We start from the raw sequence: 12,171 nt of genomic DNA on the forward strand, positions 1-12,171 counted from the left end.
CAGAGGGAATACAGCACATTAGGTATAGAGAGAGAGAGCGAGAGAGGAAGTGTGGCTCACCTGATCTCGTCCTGGCTTGTGTGTGGCCATATGTCTCTCCAGCTGAGTGCGGTAACCAAACGTGTAGCTGCACAGAGGGCAGGCAAAGTTCTCCTCGTTTTTCTCATGCCGGTACTTGATGTGTTCCTTTAGGGAAGTCAAGCGTTTGTAACCCCGGTCGCAGTAGGGGCAGGTCAACAGTTGGGCGAAAGCATCTGGAGTTCCAGGTGGCAGGTCTGCAGCAGAGAGAGAGGGGCAGTGGGCCAAAAGGTCAGCAAATCATTGGCAGCGAATGGGCACTGTGCCCAGGGTGGTATGAGGAGGTATCTGTACAATCTGCTCCACTGTGTGCCACCGTCAAAGTTGGCACTGCCACCCATACACGCACTAATGCCAAAGCATGAACACACACAGTAGGTACATTCAAATTCACACAATTTTTGTTCATGGGCTTAAGGTGAAGAAATATAACACATAAAATAATTTTAATGCATTAATTATTCCCTGTAACGCACCTCTTTATCTCATTAATAGAGATAAAACCACATATTTATAATCTTTACCTATTTGTTTTAAGTATGATGCATTAGGACATCGTGTTGCACTGTAACAAGGAATCTGTAAATATTTTGGTTATTTCTGAAAAAATATATATACATTATAACGTACCTAATGAACACTTTCATAAATCATAAAGGCATCTAGTAAAGAGTTGCCAAGCATTCTTCTATTAAAATAGTTGTTGTGTTGGTTCTATGCAGTTTATGGTAACATTATTGGTTTTGTATATGGGTCGCCACTTGGCGTTCAAAATTAAATCCGGGTCTTAAAACAGAAGCAGATGGGAGCCTCACAATTACCCTGGACTTCTTTGGATTATGTCGGAATAAACTGCTACTAACCCTAACTGGCTAAAAGCAGATTTAAAACCCATTTACTGATGCCATTTGGGGACCAGTTGTGTTCTCTGTGTTGTAATCACTTCTGGTGGCTTCAATGTCTAATTTTTCACACGTTCTTCATAAGAAAGGTATGCGCCGTAACGCACCCCGGCTGCCCCCCTAGGGATGGGAAATTTTAGGTTTATGATTTCACCACTCAGACAGCTGCACCTCGCTCTAAAGGTAAACACTCCGGTATGCAGCCAATCAGACGGCAGCAACAGCTGCCTGGCATTCTCACCGTTCTCCTCGTGTCCGTTGACTTCGGGCGTGGTGAGGCGGGAACGGGACAGTTCCTCCGGTGCCTCGGGGTAGATAATGGCTGTGTCTCCTCTCTGGAGGTATTCGGCAATGCTGACCACATGACTTTCACTGTTCACCAGTTTATGCTTCCCGAAGAAATCCTCAAACTCAGTAGCACAGTGTACACTCTTCACTAGAATCACAGAGGGAGAAAGAGAGAAAGTGTTTAAATTCAACCTGGATGCTTGCTTGCATGTGAAAAATATGGTGTACTGGAAGGTGACGGATAAAAGAACGCAGGAACATTAAATTACTGCCTTATCTAGCCACCTAATGGCCACTAAACTAAGAAATATGACTTAATCTAACAGGAGAACCATTGGAATTGTGGAAAAGCTTTTAACGATAACCCTCACCCTTTTTTTACTTTAAAATGTATTAGAGTCAGTCAAACAACGAGCAGAAACCTATGTCATAAACCCAACATCACTTGCTAGCTCTCTCATCAAACTCTTTACTAGGTGGATTCTGACAATTACATAAAAAATGAGATGACATTTTGAAGTGAAGGCACAACAGGGCTGAGTCTATGTGTTATTTGTCCTTTTCCACTTAAAAAGCAAACATTTTAATCACCAAAATGCTACATATGTTTCTCCAAGACAGCAGTGAGATTGAGTGCAAGGTTTTGCTTAAGTTTCCTGCTTTTTAGATGTTTCTCATGAGAAAAAGAGTCAAGTAATCTCTCGTGTCTCTTCTAAAGGTTCAGAGCTGCTCTTCACATTCATTTTATAGCTCTATAGTCCTACTGGATCACAACTAGTCACTCATTTGAGAATCTTAGGAGAAACATCTGAGAACAACATGAAATATAATGGAGAAGTGAGTTTTGAGCTGTGAAAAAAATGAGTGATAAATCATATGAGTGATAAAATTTGCTCATATGGAAAATAAGTGCATGTAGAAAATAGACACAAAGAGTGTCATAATTATTTCTCCACAACACTACAAGAGCATATACAGGAAAGCGAAGGTGTTTTACGTTATTATATAACAGAATATTATCTAACAGAGAATAAATAGCTCTCACCCATTCATCAGACAAGTTAAATATTAGAGTAGAGAGAGAGCGCATGTTTGGCTTAAGGTTTTATCAGCTACCTTTTAATTAGGACGAGCTTGTGTAAGGTATAAACTCTGCACTGAGGTTTGTCTGACGGTAAACATTTTATCGTCTCATTTGTGCAAAGGTCGAGCCACTGGGCTGTGTCGCTGTCAAAAATGTCTTGAAAATGTCAGAGCTGGCAGCCCTTTAACATTATTTAACAGAGCAAATGATTTCCCTCCTCTCTCATTACTAGACCTGCCTCGCGATCATTCACGTGAACACGCGTGCACGCCGCGGCCCGACAAATGAACACGTTTAGCTCCTCGCTTCTGTGTGTTTTGCGGCTTACATGATCTAAACAAATCGAGTTTACGAACTAATTAGATTTTGGCCTGAAATGTGATTTGGGGAAGTTCAGTGCTCTAAAGTCAACGTCCTAATGTTTTCCTTCCACTCCTGACGCTCGAGCCGAGAACATCCCTCCCTGCAGAGAAGGATTGTGGGCCGCGCAGCGGAGCTGTTTATCTCTGGAGTGTGTGTCTAACATTAGAAAGCTTTATTAAAACTACACATCCTTCCTCCTGAACTACATCAGCGATGACACAAGAGAGCTTTAGCTCCGCCCATTCCCTTCAAACACAGTGAACAAAGTAATCAAGTTTCCTTATGCTTTCAGAATACTTACATACTTGCATATATATGCGTATTTGGAAAGAACCCTTAAATATATCTTGATAGATGTAACAAACAACTCTAAATGAATTGTTTTACATTTTTCCACTGTTATAATTTGATTTGCAATGCTTCAAGGGATTTTCTTTCTTTTTTTTTCACTGAAACCGTTAAGTTTGCAGTCTTGTACCTTCCTATAAGGTGGCTCAGTGGTAGAGCATTGTGTAACCAGCACAAAAGGTCATGGGTTCAATTCCCAGGGAACACACATACTGGTAATAATAATAAAAATGTTTTTATTTACCTTTTTGCTTCATACAAAAGCTTATGAAGCTAATGGCTTCTAACACTTTAACAGGTCTTTAAAAAAATCCCTATGGGAAAAATGAATGGAAGAAATTGCGAGCACTGCTGAACAGGTGGGTAGATCTAATGAACTCTATATAAATACAGCAGATCATCATGTAACTCACCTGTACCGTTCCCAACCGGCTCTAAATCGGCATCAGGACCCATAGTGTCAAAGTCTCTCTTCAGCTCATCTGTGAACGAGAGACAGACAGGAGGAGAGTCTATTAGCGCACTGATACACTGCATCTGGACAGAAACATCTTGTTCTGCATCTCGTGTAGGACTCAGAATGACCCACTTATTTACACTGACAACAATCACACGCACACACAGAGCAGAGCATGCTGGGAAACAAGCGAGAGCAAACTCAGAGATCAGCTCAAGAATGTTCCATCCACCTGAACAAGCAAACAGATTGAGAAAGAGAGATGGGGAGAGAGAGAGAGAGAGAGAGGATGAGTCTCCTGATCTCCAGTGCTGCTCCATGTCTCTGGCACACAAACCAAACACTGAGTCTCTAATGAAACCACTGACATCACGAGAAACACATCACTGCATCAACTCTCTGCTTTAAACATCTTCATTCTGAGGTCAGGGTTTTCACCTATATCGCTGCACTGGCTGTGAAAGATTACGTTACATAAATTATTCACACAGCTGATTCATATATATATATATATATATACAAGTTCTCTTGATCTTTCCAGACATCTTTTGTTTCATTCTGCCGCACAGAGCTTTTACTGGAATCCACCTTCTTCTCTCCTTCTTGTTTCTCTCAGTTTTACTATCAGTGTTTCGGGGGAACTAGGGACAAATTTTCCAGTAGGAGGTGAACTAGTCCTCCTCAGTTTGGGGGGCCGAGGGAGTTGTGCTCTCGTCTCAGGCTGATAAATCAGTTTGGAGGTGGTGGGTGAGTAAACAGGCGTCTGAAGGAGAACCGTGTTGAATCTATTCCTCCTGATGATTTCACTCCATCCATTCGGTTTACTCTCAAAACATTCATGTCTCTACGGGCTGTTAGCATGCTCTGTGAAAACACACAGCTCCCGTCTGAACCTCCTGACTCTCTGTGGTCCTTGGAAGGGTCCGAAATACAAGAAAAGAGGAAAAATGAAGGGTGGTGAGGAGGCAGGTGATTTATTTAAAGCCTCAGTCAGAGATAACAATGCCACACACTACTGAAAGGCATTATGGGAGATGAGAGCGTGTCAAGGACGACACCAACGCACCAATCTGACCGACCGGAGCAAACAGACAAGAGCGAGGGAGAGCGTGCTGGGCTTATCTCAGGACAGAGCTATGTGTTGAGGTACCAGTGCAGACACTCCGGCACCAAACGCGAGAAAAAAAACGCAGAGATGCAGACGGAAAGTGCCCACAAGTTTGGAAAGACCACAAAAAAGAGAAAAGGAGAGAAAAAGAGAAAAAGAGAGAGAGACTTTGGCTTCTTCCTCCAGAGCTAATGAACGTCACCCCAGCAGCACAGAAACATGGCCGTGGTTTTTATCACAACACACACACACACACACACACATACACATACATCATGGAATTGCAACAGTGGAATCACAGACATTCCGGCTCCAAGAGGGTTTATCAAATTAAAGGAATGCACCGGGTTAAACATGAGTTAAGCTCTGTCAACAGCATTTGTAGCATGAGGTTGAAAATAATAACAACAGAGCTGTCAAAGTATATGTTAAAACTTTCAAAATAATAAAAAAATAAACAACAACTGTAAGTACAAATACTGGACTGGAGCTGATTTAGAGTGACGGGCAAGGTAATCATTGCTAACTAAAACCATTAAATAATAATAATTTAAAAAAAAAATGTAAAAAAATTGTATTATCTTATAAATACATACATATTCTCCAATGCATCGCGATTCTCTCTTCAAAGATTCGGAACATTTCAGAATCGATTCTGATTGCTTGTTTATTTTTCCCGCACGTGTGTGCGTTAAAGACGCGGATGTCTTCAATGCACAGAATTTACACTGTGAGATACGTGCACATCGCTTGACAGTCTGTGCTACCCCTGCCATGTTTTACTTTAGATATGCTTTAATTTGTCATTTAAAATGCAGTACTATTAGATGCACAAAATTCCCAAACTGAGAGACTTTCACGTGCACTTTGTGTTTGTTGTCCTGAAGCTCAGTTTCTGCTGCGGTTAAATGCACTTGCATTTTCAAATACTTTTATATGAAATTGATGTACACACAGTCAGTTATGTTTTCAGAGCAGGACAAACAAATCTGATAGCGAAATAGATCTGTGCGTTAGTGTGAATGCAGCCTGTTAAAGCAGCCACTTTCTATGATCTCATCAGTAATAATCAAACGCAATAATGTTGAGGAAAAAAAAGAGAAAAAATCTAAACTATAGTCTGTACACCATTGGACACTTGAACACTTATTTAAAAAAAAAAGTAATTATAGAAAAAAATAATAATAATAAAGTACATTTTGATTTTTTTTATATAAAATGTACAGTAATGTGCAGTAATATTAAAAACTGAGAATATGACGCATTGTGATATTGAGTTGATAATGATAATCATAATTGAATTGAATTGTGAAACCAGTGAAGATTCACACTCCTGTTTTTGATATGGCAGTACTGACATACAGAGATGCCAACTATAAACAAAATGCATATATCTGATGTAAAGCTGTAAAGATGTATTTGCAGAGCAGAAGTATTAATTGGGGACAATATGTAGATCAAGAATTGTTTTGGAGTTGGATCGTGACTCCCAGAATCTGAATTGGATCGGATCATGAAGTGCCTGAATCTAATAAAATATTACAAATAAAATACAACAAAAACAAATAAAATAATAAAAACAAAACTACTAAAACCATCAAGAAAATCTATATTTAAAACAAAATAATCAAATAAATAAATAAAATGAATATATACATATTTCCGTAATTACAACATTGTATTATTTTCATCTCATATATAACACTGATTGTTGGCTTATGAAAGTGGGTGGCCACGGTTCCCATTTTTTGTGATATTCTATGTCATCTCAAACAGTTGGGGTCATGAAAGAGGCCTTTAGTTCAACGAAGTGTGAGAAATCCTGGTGTAAAGAAACGCTTGGATTTCTCAGAACCGCTGTAAATAATGTAGCGGGCTGCTCTCCTGAAGCAAAATCAGACTTCATAGTATTCCTAATGCCACTACCCCGGCTTTTTTTTGGGCCGTATTAAATTTTTAGACTACTGAACGCCCCCTCTTTCTCTCGGCTCTGTGCACAGCTAGTTCATTAGCAGAAATGAATAGCGAAGAAGTGCTCATTTAGATGGTCTGTCTTCCATGGGCTCTCACACTCCTATGTTTCTGTCATACGCTTCTTAGAATCATTGACTCTTATTACACATGTAAATGGCTATCATAAAAATAAAAATTTCATTTAAGATTCTTAATGACTTGAGCAGCAGCCTGGCCTCCCTTAATGATTACCTCTCTCCCTCATTAAGAGTATTTATCTCTCTGCGTCTCTGACTGCGCCTCCCGCACCAATGATGCTTGCAGGAGGAAACCGGGAGTCGCGTTTACACGGACACGCGACGCACTGCTATTACTGCAATTACCAATGATGCTCTGCAAACCAGGCTGACGATTACAGACAGAAACTGTTCTTATATGATAATTAAAGAGAAGTGTTCTGCTGTAGTTGCACTGGAAGTTGAGAGCAGGTTTCAACACAATAGCAATGACAACACACAGAGGAGAGAGGTGTGTCTAAGATAAGATGGGCGTGGCTATGAGATAATGGGTGTGTCTATGGAATGAAGGGTGTGGTTATGATATGGGGGCGTCTAAGAGAAGATGCATGTGACTAAGAAAGGAGGAGGTTTGTCTAAGATATGAGGGGCGTGGTTATGAGATGAGGGGTGTGTCTATGGAAGGAAGGGTGTGGTTATGATATGGGGGTGTCTAAGAGAAGATGCATGTGACTAAGAAAGGAGGAGGTTTGCCTAAGATATGAAGGGTGTGGTTATGAGATGAGGGGTGTGTCTATGGGATGAAGGGTGTGGTTATGAAATGGGGGTGTCTAAGAAAAGATGCATGTGACTAAGGGGCCGTTCACATATCACGCCTAAAAACGCGTGGAAAACGCTAGGCGCGCCGCTTTCTCCTACTTTCCAAAGCACTCGGGCAGAAGCGCTCCTGAGGCGTCTGCCTTTGCTAAGCAACCATGACGTGGGAAAGGATGAAGCTGATTGGTTAGTTCTTGTCACATGACCCGCGGGGCGCTTGTGGCATTCTGAAAAGTTGAGATGTTTTTAACTCAATGCGACCGCATGACGCGCGCCTACATTGGAAGTAACGAACTTGTGTGCGCAAAAGACGCAGTATGTGAACAGCCCCTAATAAAGGAGGAGGTTTGTCTAAGATATGAGGGGCGTGGTTATGAGATGAGGGGTGTGTCTATGGGATTAAGGGTGTGGTTATGATGTGGGGGTGTCTAAGAGAAGATAGATGTGTCTTAGTGAAGATGGGCGTGTCTACAATAAGAGAGGGTGTGTCTTTGATGAAAGCTGCGTTTTTTTTTTTGGTAAAGGAAGTGGGCGGAACTCACCGGTTCCATCGACTGATCCACTGAGCAAGTCATTTTCATTCCAGATGTTTTCTATCCCACTGTCCTTCATATCATCGTCATCATCCACAGTCTTCCTCAGAAGTGTGTGACCCAGGGTCGGAGAGGGCGGAGCCACTGACTCATGATTGACAAGGCTGACTGGACTCCCCGCCCCATTGAGCAAGCCATCTTCCTCCGACACCAGAAGTCTGTCCTCTTCTTCTGTCTCTGATCCGGTTTCTACAACGTTCTCAAAGTCCAACACTGCCAAACAAACACATACACACATATGATCAATATTACAGATTATTACACTGAGGAGCTTGTCCATGTATGTAATGCATAACTTAGAGCTCCATTAGGGTTGCTAAGCTATGAAAGAGGGTTAAACTCCTCTGGGATGAGTTAATAAAGAAAGGCCTTATACTTATTTTCATCTGTGCATTCTTTAGTTTTGGTGAGCGAGAGTACGCCAGCACACACACACACACACAGAAATCACAGTCTATCTTAACATTCCCCTGTAGACAAAAAGATTACACTAGGCATATCTGTTCCTAACATGATCTTTGGCTAATCCACTGGTCTGCACTTGCCTCCCGAACAACTGCACAACAGGTGCAAATTAAAATGAAAACGGTGCATGTGTGTGCGTATGTGACCTGGGCTGAATACCAATTGACAGGGGAAACAAAACCTTTTCAAGAGGTGTGACCACAAGGGTTTAGGCAAGTTCAGACTGAGTAATGCTCTCTGTGAGAGAAAGAACCCAAGAAAAGAGACAGAGAAAGAGGGAGGGAGGAAATAAGAATAGAAAAGCCAAAAGAATAAGTGAGACGTTCAGACTTGATGTGTGGTCCAGATATACCTTCAACACATTTACATTCAAAACACCCTTCACACGCCCAGTGACCGGACGCAATGTTTCTGGACAGGCTGACGGCGCTGGAAAACTTCCATGAGTTTGACCAAAGAAAAGGTGGTTGTGGAGTGAAAATATTGCCTTCGCATCGGCTCACAAATCAGTTTTTAAAACAACAATTGTTTGATAAAACTAAAATAATTTGATTGACTCTACTCGACCCACACTAAAATAATTCGCATTAAGTGAATTCATTGCTTTCTTTTTATACACTACCATTAAACTTGCCATTCCCAAACTTATGAGCAGCAGTGTTCATTTAAATAACTTCTGACCATCTCATCAAAGCAATTTGTGATGACACACAGACCCAGACATGTTTGCATGTTTATATAAGCTCTCAAAATGAGTAAGCATGTGTTCATGAACAGGTTACAGGAAATTGTTAAGAGAGACAGAAGGAAAGAAAGCGAGAGCAGCAAGAAAGAGAGAAAGAGAGAGAGAGAACGCTTCTACAAAGTAGAAATGACATCTTGAGAAGTTAAAAACAAAATCCATCAACTTTGTACTCGCTGCTGGAAGACTTGAAAAGGCCGATACATAATGATGGGTTGGGAGGAACTTCAGATGGAGTAAAAACTCTGGAGCGAGAGCATTGTTTGGCTGACAGACAGCCTATCACACGCCGGTATTGTGCTCTTCAACACAATAATACCAACCTGCTAATGTCACGGCAGCCATTACAGTGATTCCTCACCTCATCTCTAATCAGTCTTTTGTGTTTCCAGAGCGCAGACACAAAGAAACGATAATGTTTACTTGCCGGCTAAGTTCTCCTCTGATGACACTCTCTATTCGTCGGCGTCTTCTGCGAGTGTCAAAGGGAACAAAGGCGATTACGGCTGCCATTCTCGCGCCGATGCTACCTGCTCCTCTGCTTTTGATTTCAAACAAATAAAAGGAACATCTCTCACTCCGATGCCACAGATAATTAAAATGACATTCCTAATTGCACCAGTCACCATTTAATGTTGGGCTTAACCTATACGCCTGTCATTTCTGCGGTTGATAATCGCAGGGCCGCGCGAGACGGTATTGATTCAGATCACCGCTTTCTCAACGCAAACACACACTTAGACGACTACAAACCAGAGGAACTTACTCAAAGATGTTAAAAGTGTGACGAAACCAGCTACAGAACTATTTTCACTCTTAAAAAAAGCACATTCTTTCTCTTCTTGCAAAACTGCACAAATATCATTCAATATCACCCAATATTGTGTTCAAAGAAATCCTCTGTAAAATGAATTCATGGTTTTTATAGTTAACTAAAACCATTTTTAAAAAATTATATATATATATATATATATATATATATATATATATATATATATATATATATATATATATATATATTAAAATGTATTCAATTTAAAGAATGTAGTTTTGTAAAAGAAAAAGTGACAAGTTTTTTGATATTCCTCACCTCAACTGCTCTAGTCGTCATCCACTGTTTAAAATCCACCGGTGTTGAAAAAATAATAAAATTAATCATAATATCATGTCATAGTGTCCTGTTTTCTTTCCTCTGACTTTACATTCAGTGCAGTAATCCACGCGAGTCTGAAGAGTTCGGTACCTCTGTGAATTCCCAAACAGCTCCAGGGTGGGTTTCTCTCTCGCTGCATCTCAAGCTCAACCTGAGGGGCTCACAGCACGGTCCTGCGCAGACACACGGCCGCTAGATGAGCCCAGAGACGAGCCTGTGGCCCTGACGCTGTGTGTGTGTGTGTGTGTGTGTGGAGGTGACAGACTCCCCGCAGGTAAACCTACACGCTGTGCTCGAGTCGTCAGGGCTAATGGGAGGAGACCTGAACCGTGCTGAAAATAACCGGCCCTCTGCAGATCACCTGAACACCTCCAGCGCGAGGCTTTGAGCTCCAACAATAGATTTAAACACTCAGATCTTCCTTTCACTTCAGGTTTAAGAACTTGATTGCAAAAGCCAACGATAATCCGACTGGGAAATTTCTGATAATAATAATCTGTCAAGGTTCAGTTTGTTAAAATTAGTCAAGTACAGTAGCCTAGTTAGGGTTAACTCCTAAAGCATTTATTAAACATGGTTAATGTTAATTAGTTAGTTATAATTAAAAGTGGTGTCTATTAATATTATTTAAGCCAACAATAACTAATAATGAACAGTTTTATTATTATTATTATTATGTTAGTTAATGCATAGTAACGTGAGGCCAATTACCATAGTTATCCAGTTTTCTTTACTTTTTATTTGTTTCCTTTTATGTCCATGAATTGTTTTCATATGAAACTCTTCCAGGCTGATATATGGGGGTTTTGGGGAAGCCATGCAATGCATCACAAAAAAAAAAATAAAAAAGAGAAAGAGAAAGGGAGAGAAAGAGGAAAGGGGGTGGTGTGGTGAAGAGAAAGGGACAGAAGGGCAGCAGCCGAGAGCGAACAAAAGAGGAGTGAAAGAGTGAAGCAGCTTTGAGAGGCCAGTGAATGGAGAAACTCAGCGATGTGTAAAACAACTCCTGTGTCTGTGTGCGGATCCAGGACGGCCCGAGTGGGTGTGTTTCAGGAAGAGGGTGGATATGTTCAATAATTTCTGTCGTGAGGAGGCCACAGTAGCCGGATTCTAATTTAATTAAAATCTCATTTATTTTGCGAGGCCCGAGCAACAGGCTCGAAAGCCTGAAGGTTTAGCTGTTCGGCCTGGACCGGCCCGGCCCGCTCGCTTCCACCATCTGTGCTGCTCCAGGGTCGCCCCATCTCGATCCATGAGCCAACCAAAAAAACACATGCACACAAAAGATCTCTCTGCTACTGCAGAATGAATGACGCAAGAAAATCTGTGTGCACAGGGCAACAATATGAGTGAGACTCGGCTGAACTGACTAAAGATGTATCTTAAAAATAGCACACACATGATTTATTGTATGTATAGAAGTCTTTTGAGAATTGGGTCAAATGAAGTATTCAAGTGATTTTATTGGATGATATATATGTATTATTATTATTTTATTTTTTTTGGCATAAGTAGCAATGTTTTATTTTGTTGCAAAATGTAACTATACTGTCAACCAGCTCATATATAAACATTTCCAACTTTATACATACACTATACTTGCACAGGGGTGAAATATACTGAATATCAAATACTATATAGCAAATCTTCACAAAATGTAACTATATTACTGTCCAGCTCTAATCTGATGAATGCAACAAGGCATGAAGATATAAAGATATTATAAACATTATAAACATCATGATTTTCCATAAAGCTGCTTTGAAGCAACGCATGTTGTAAAAAGCTATATATAAATAATAAT

At 40.6% G+C, this 12,171-nt stretch overlaps 1 protein-coding gene across 5 annotated transcripts in view; it reads right to left on the minus strand.

Moving 5' to 3' along the window:
- Positions 1–12,171, minus strand: part of LOC113095190 (zinc finger E-box-binding homeobox 2-like) — a 66,012-nt gene that overhangs the window by 10,622 nt on the left and 43,219 nt on the right. For 2 of the 5 annotated variants that reach the window (XM_026260827.1, XM_026260830.1), the window contains 4 exons: positions 7,957–8,220; positions 3,477–3,545; positions 1,222–1,416; positions 61–275 (listed from right to left, as the gene is read on the minus strand). In XM_026260827.1, the coding sequence (XP_026116612.1) occupies positions 61–275; positions 1,222–1,416; positions 3,477–3,545; positions 7,957–8,220 (743 nt within the window). Of the gene's footprint in view, positions 1–60; positions 276–1,221; positions 1,417–3,476; positions 3,546–7,956; positions 8,224–10,304; positions 10,763–12,171 lie in introns of those variants that run through there. The other 3 variants (XM_026260828.1, XM_026260826.1, XM_026260829.1) reach the window with 2 other exon arrangements.

The sequence above is a fragment of the Carassius auratus genome, unplaced genomic scaffold (assembly GCF_003368295.1).
Source record: "Carassius auratus strain Wakin unplaced genomic scaffold, ASM336829v1 scaf_tig00215632, whole genome shotgun sequence".
NCBI classification, from domain to species: Eukaryota; Metazoa; Chordata; class Actinopteri; order Cypriniformes; family Cyprinidae; genus Carassius; species Carassius auratus.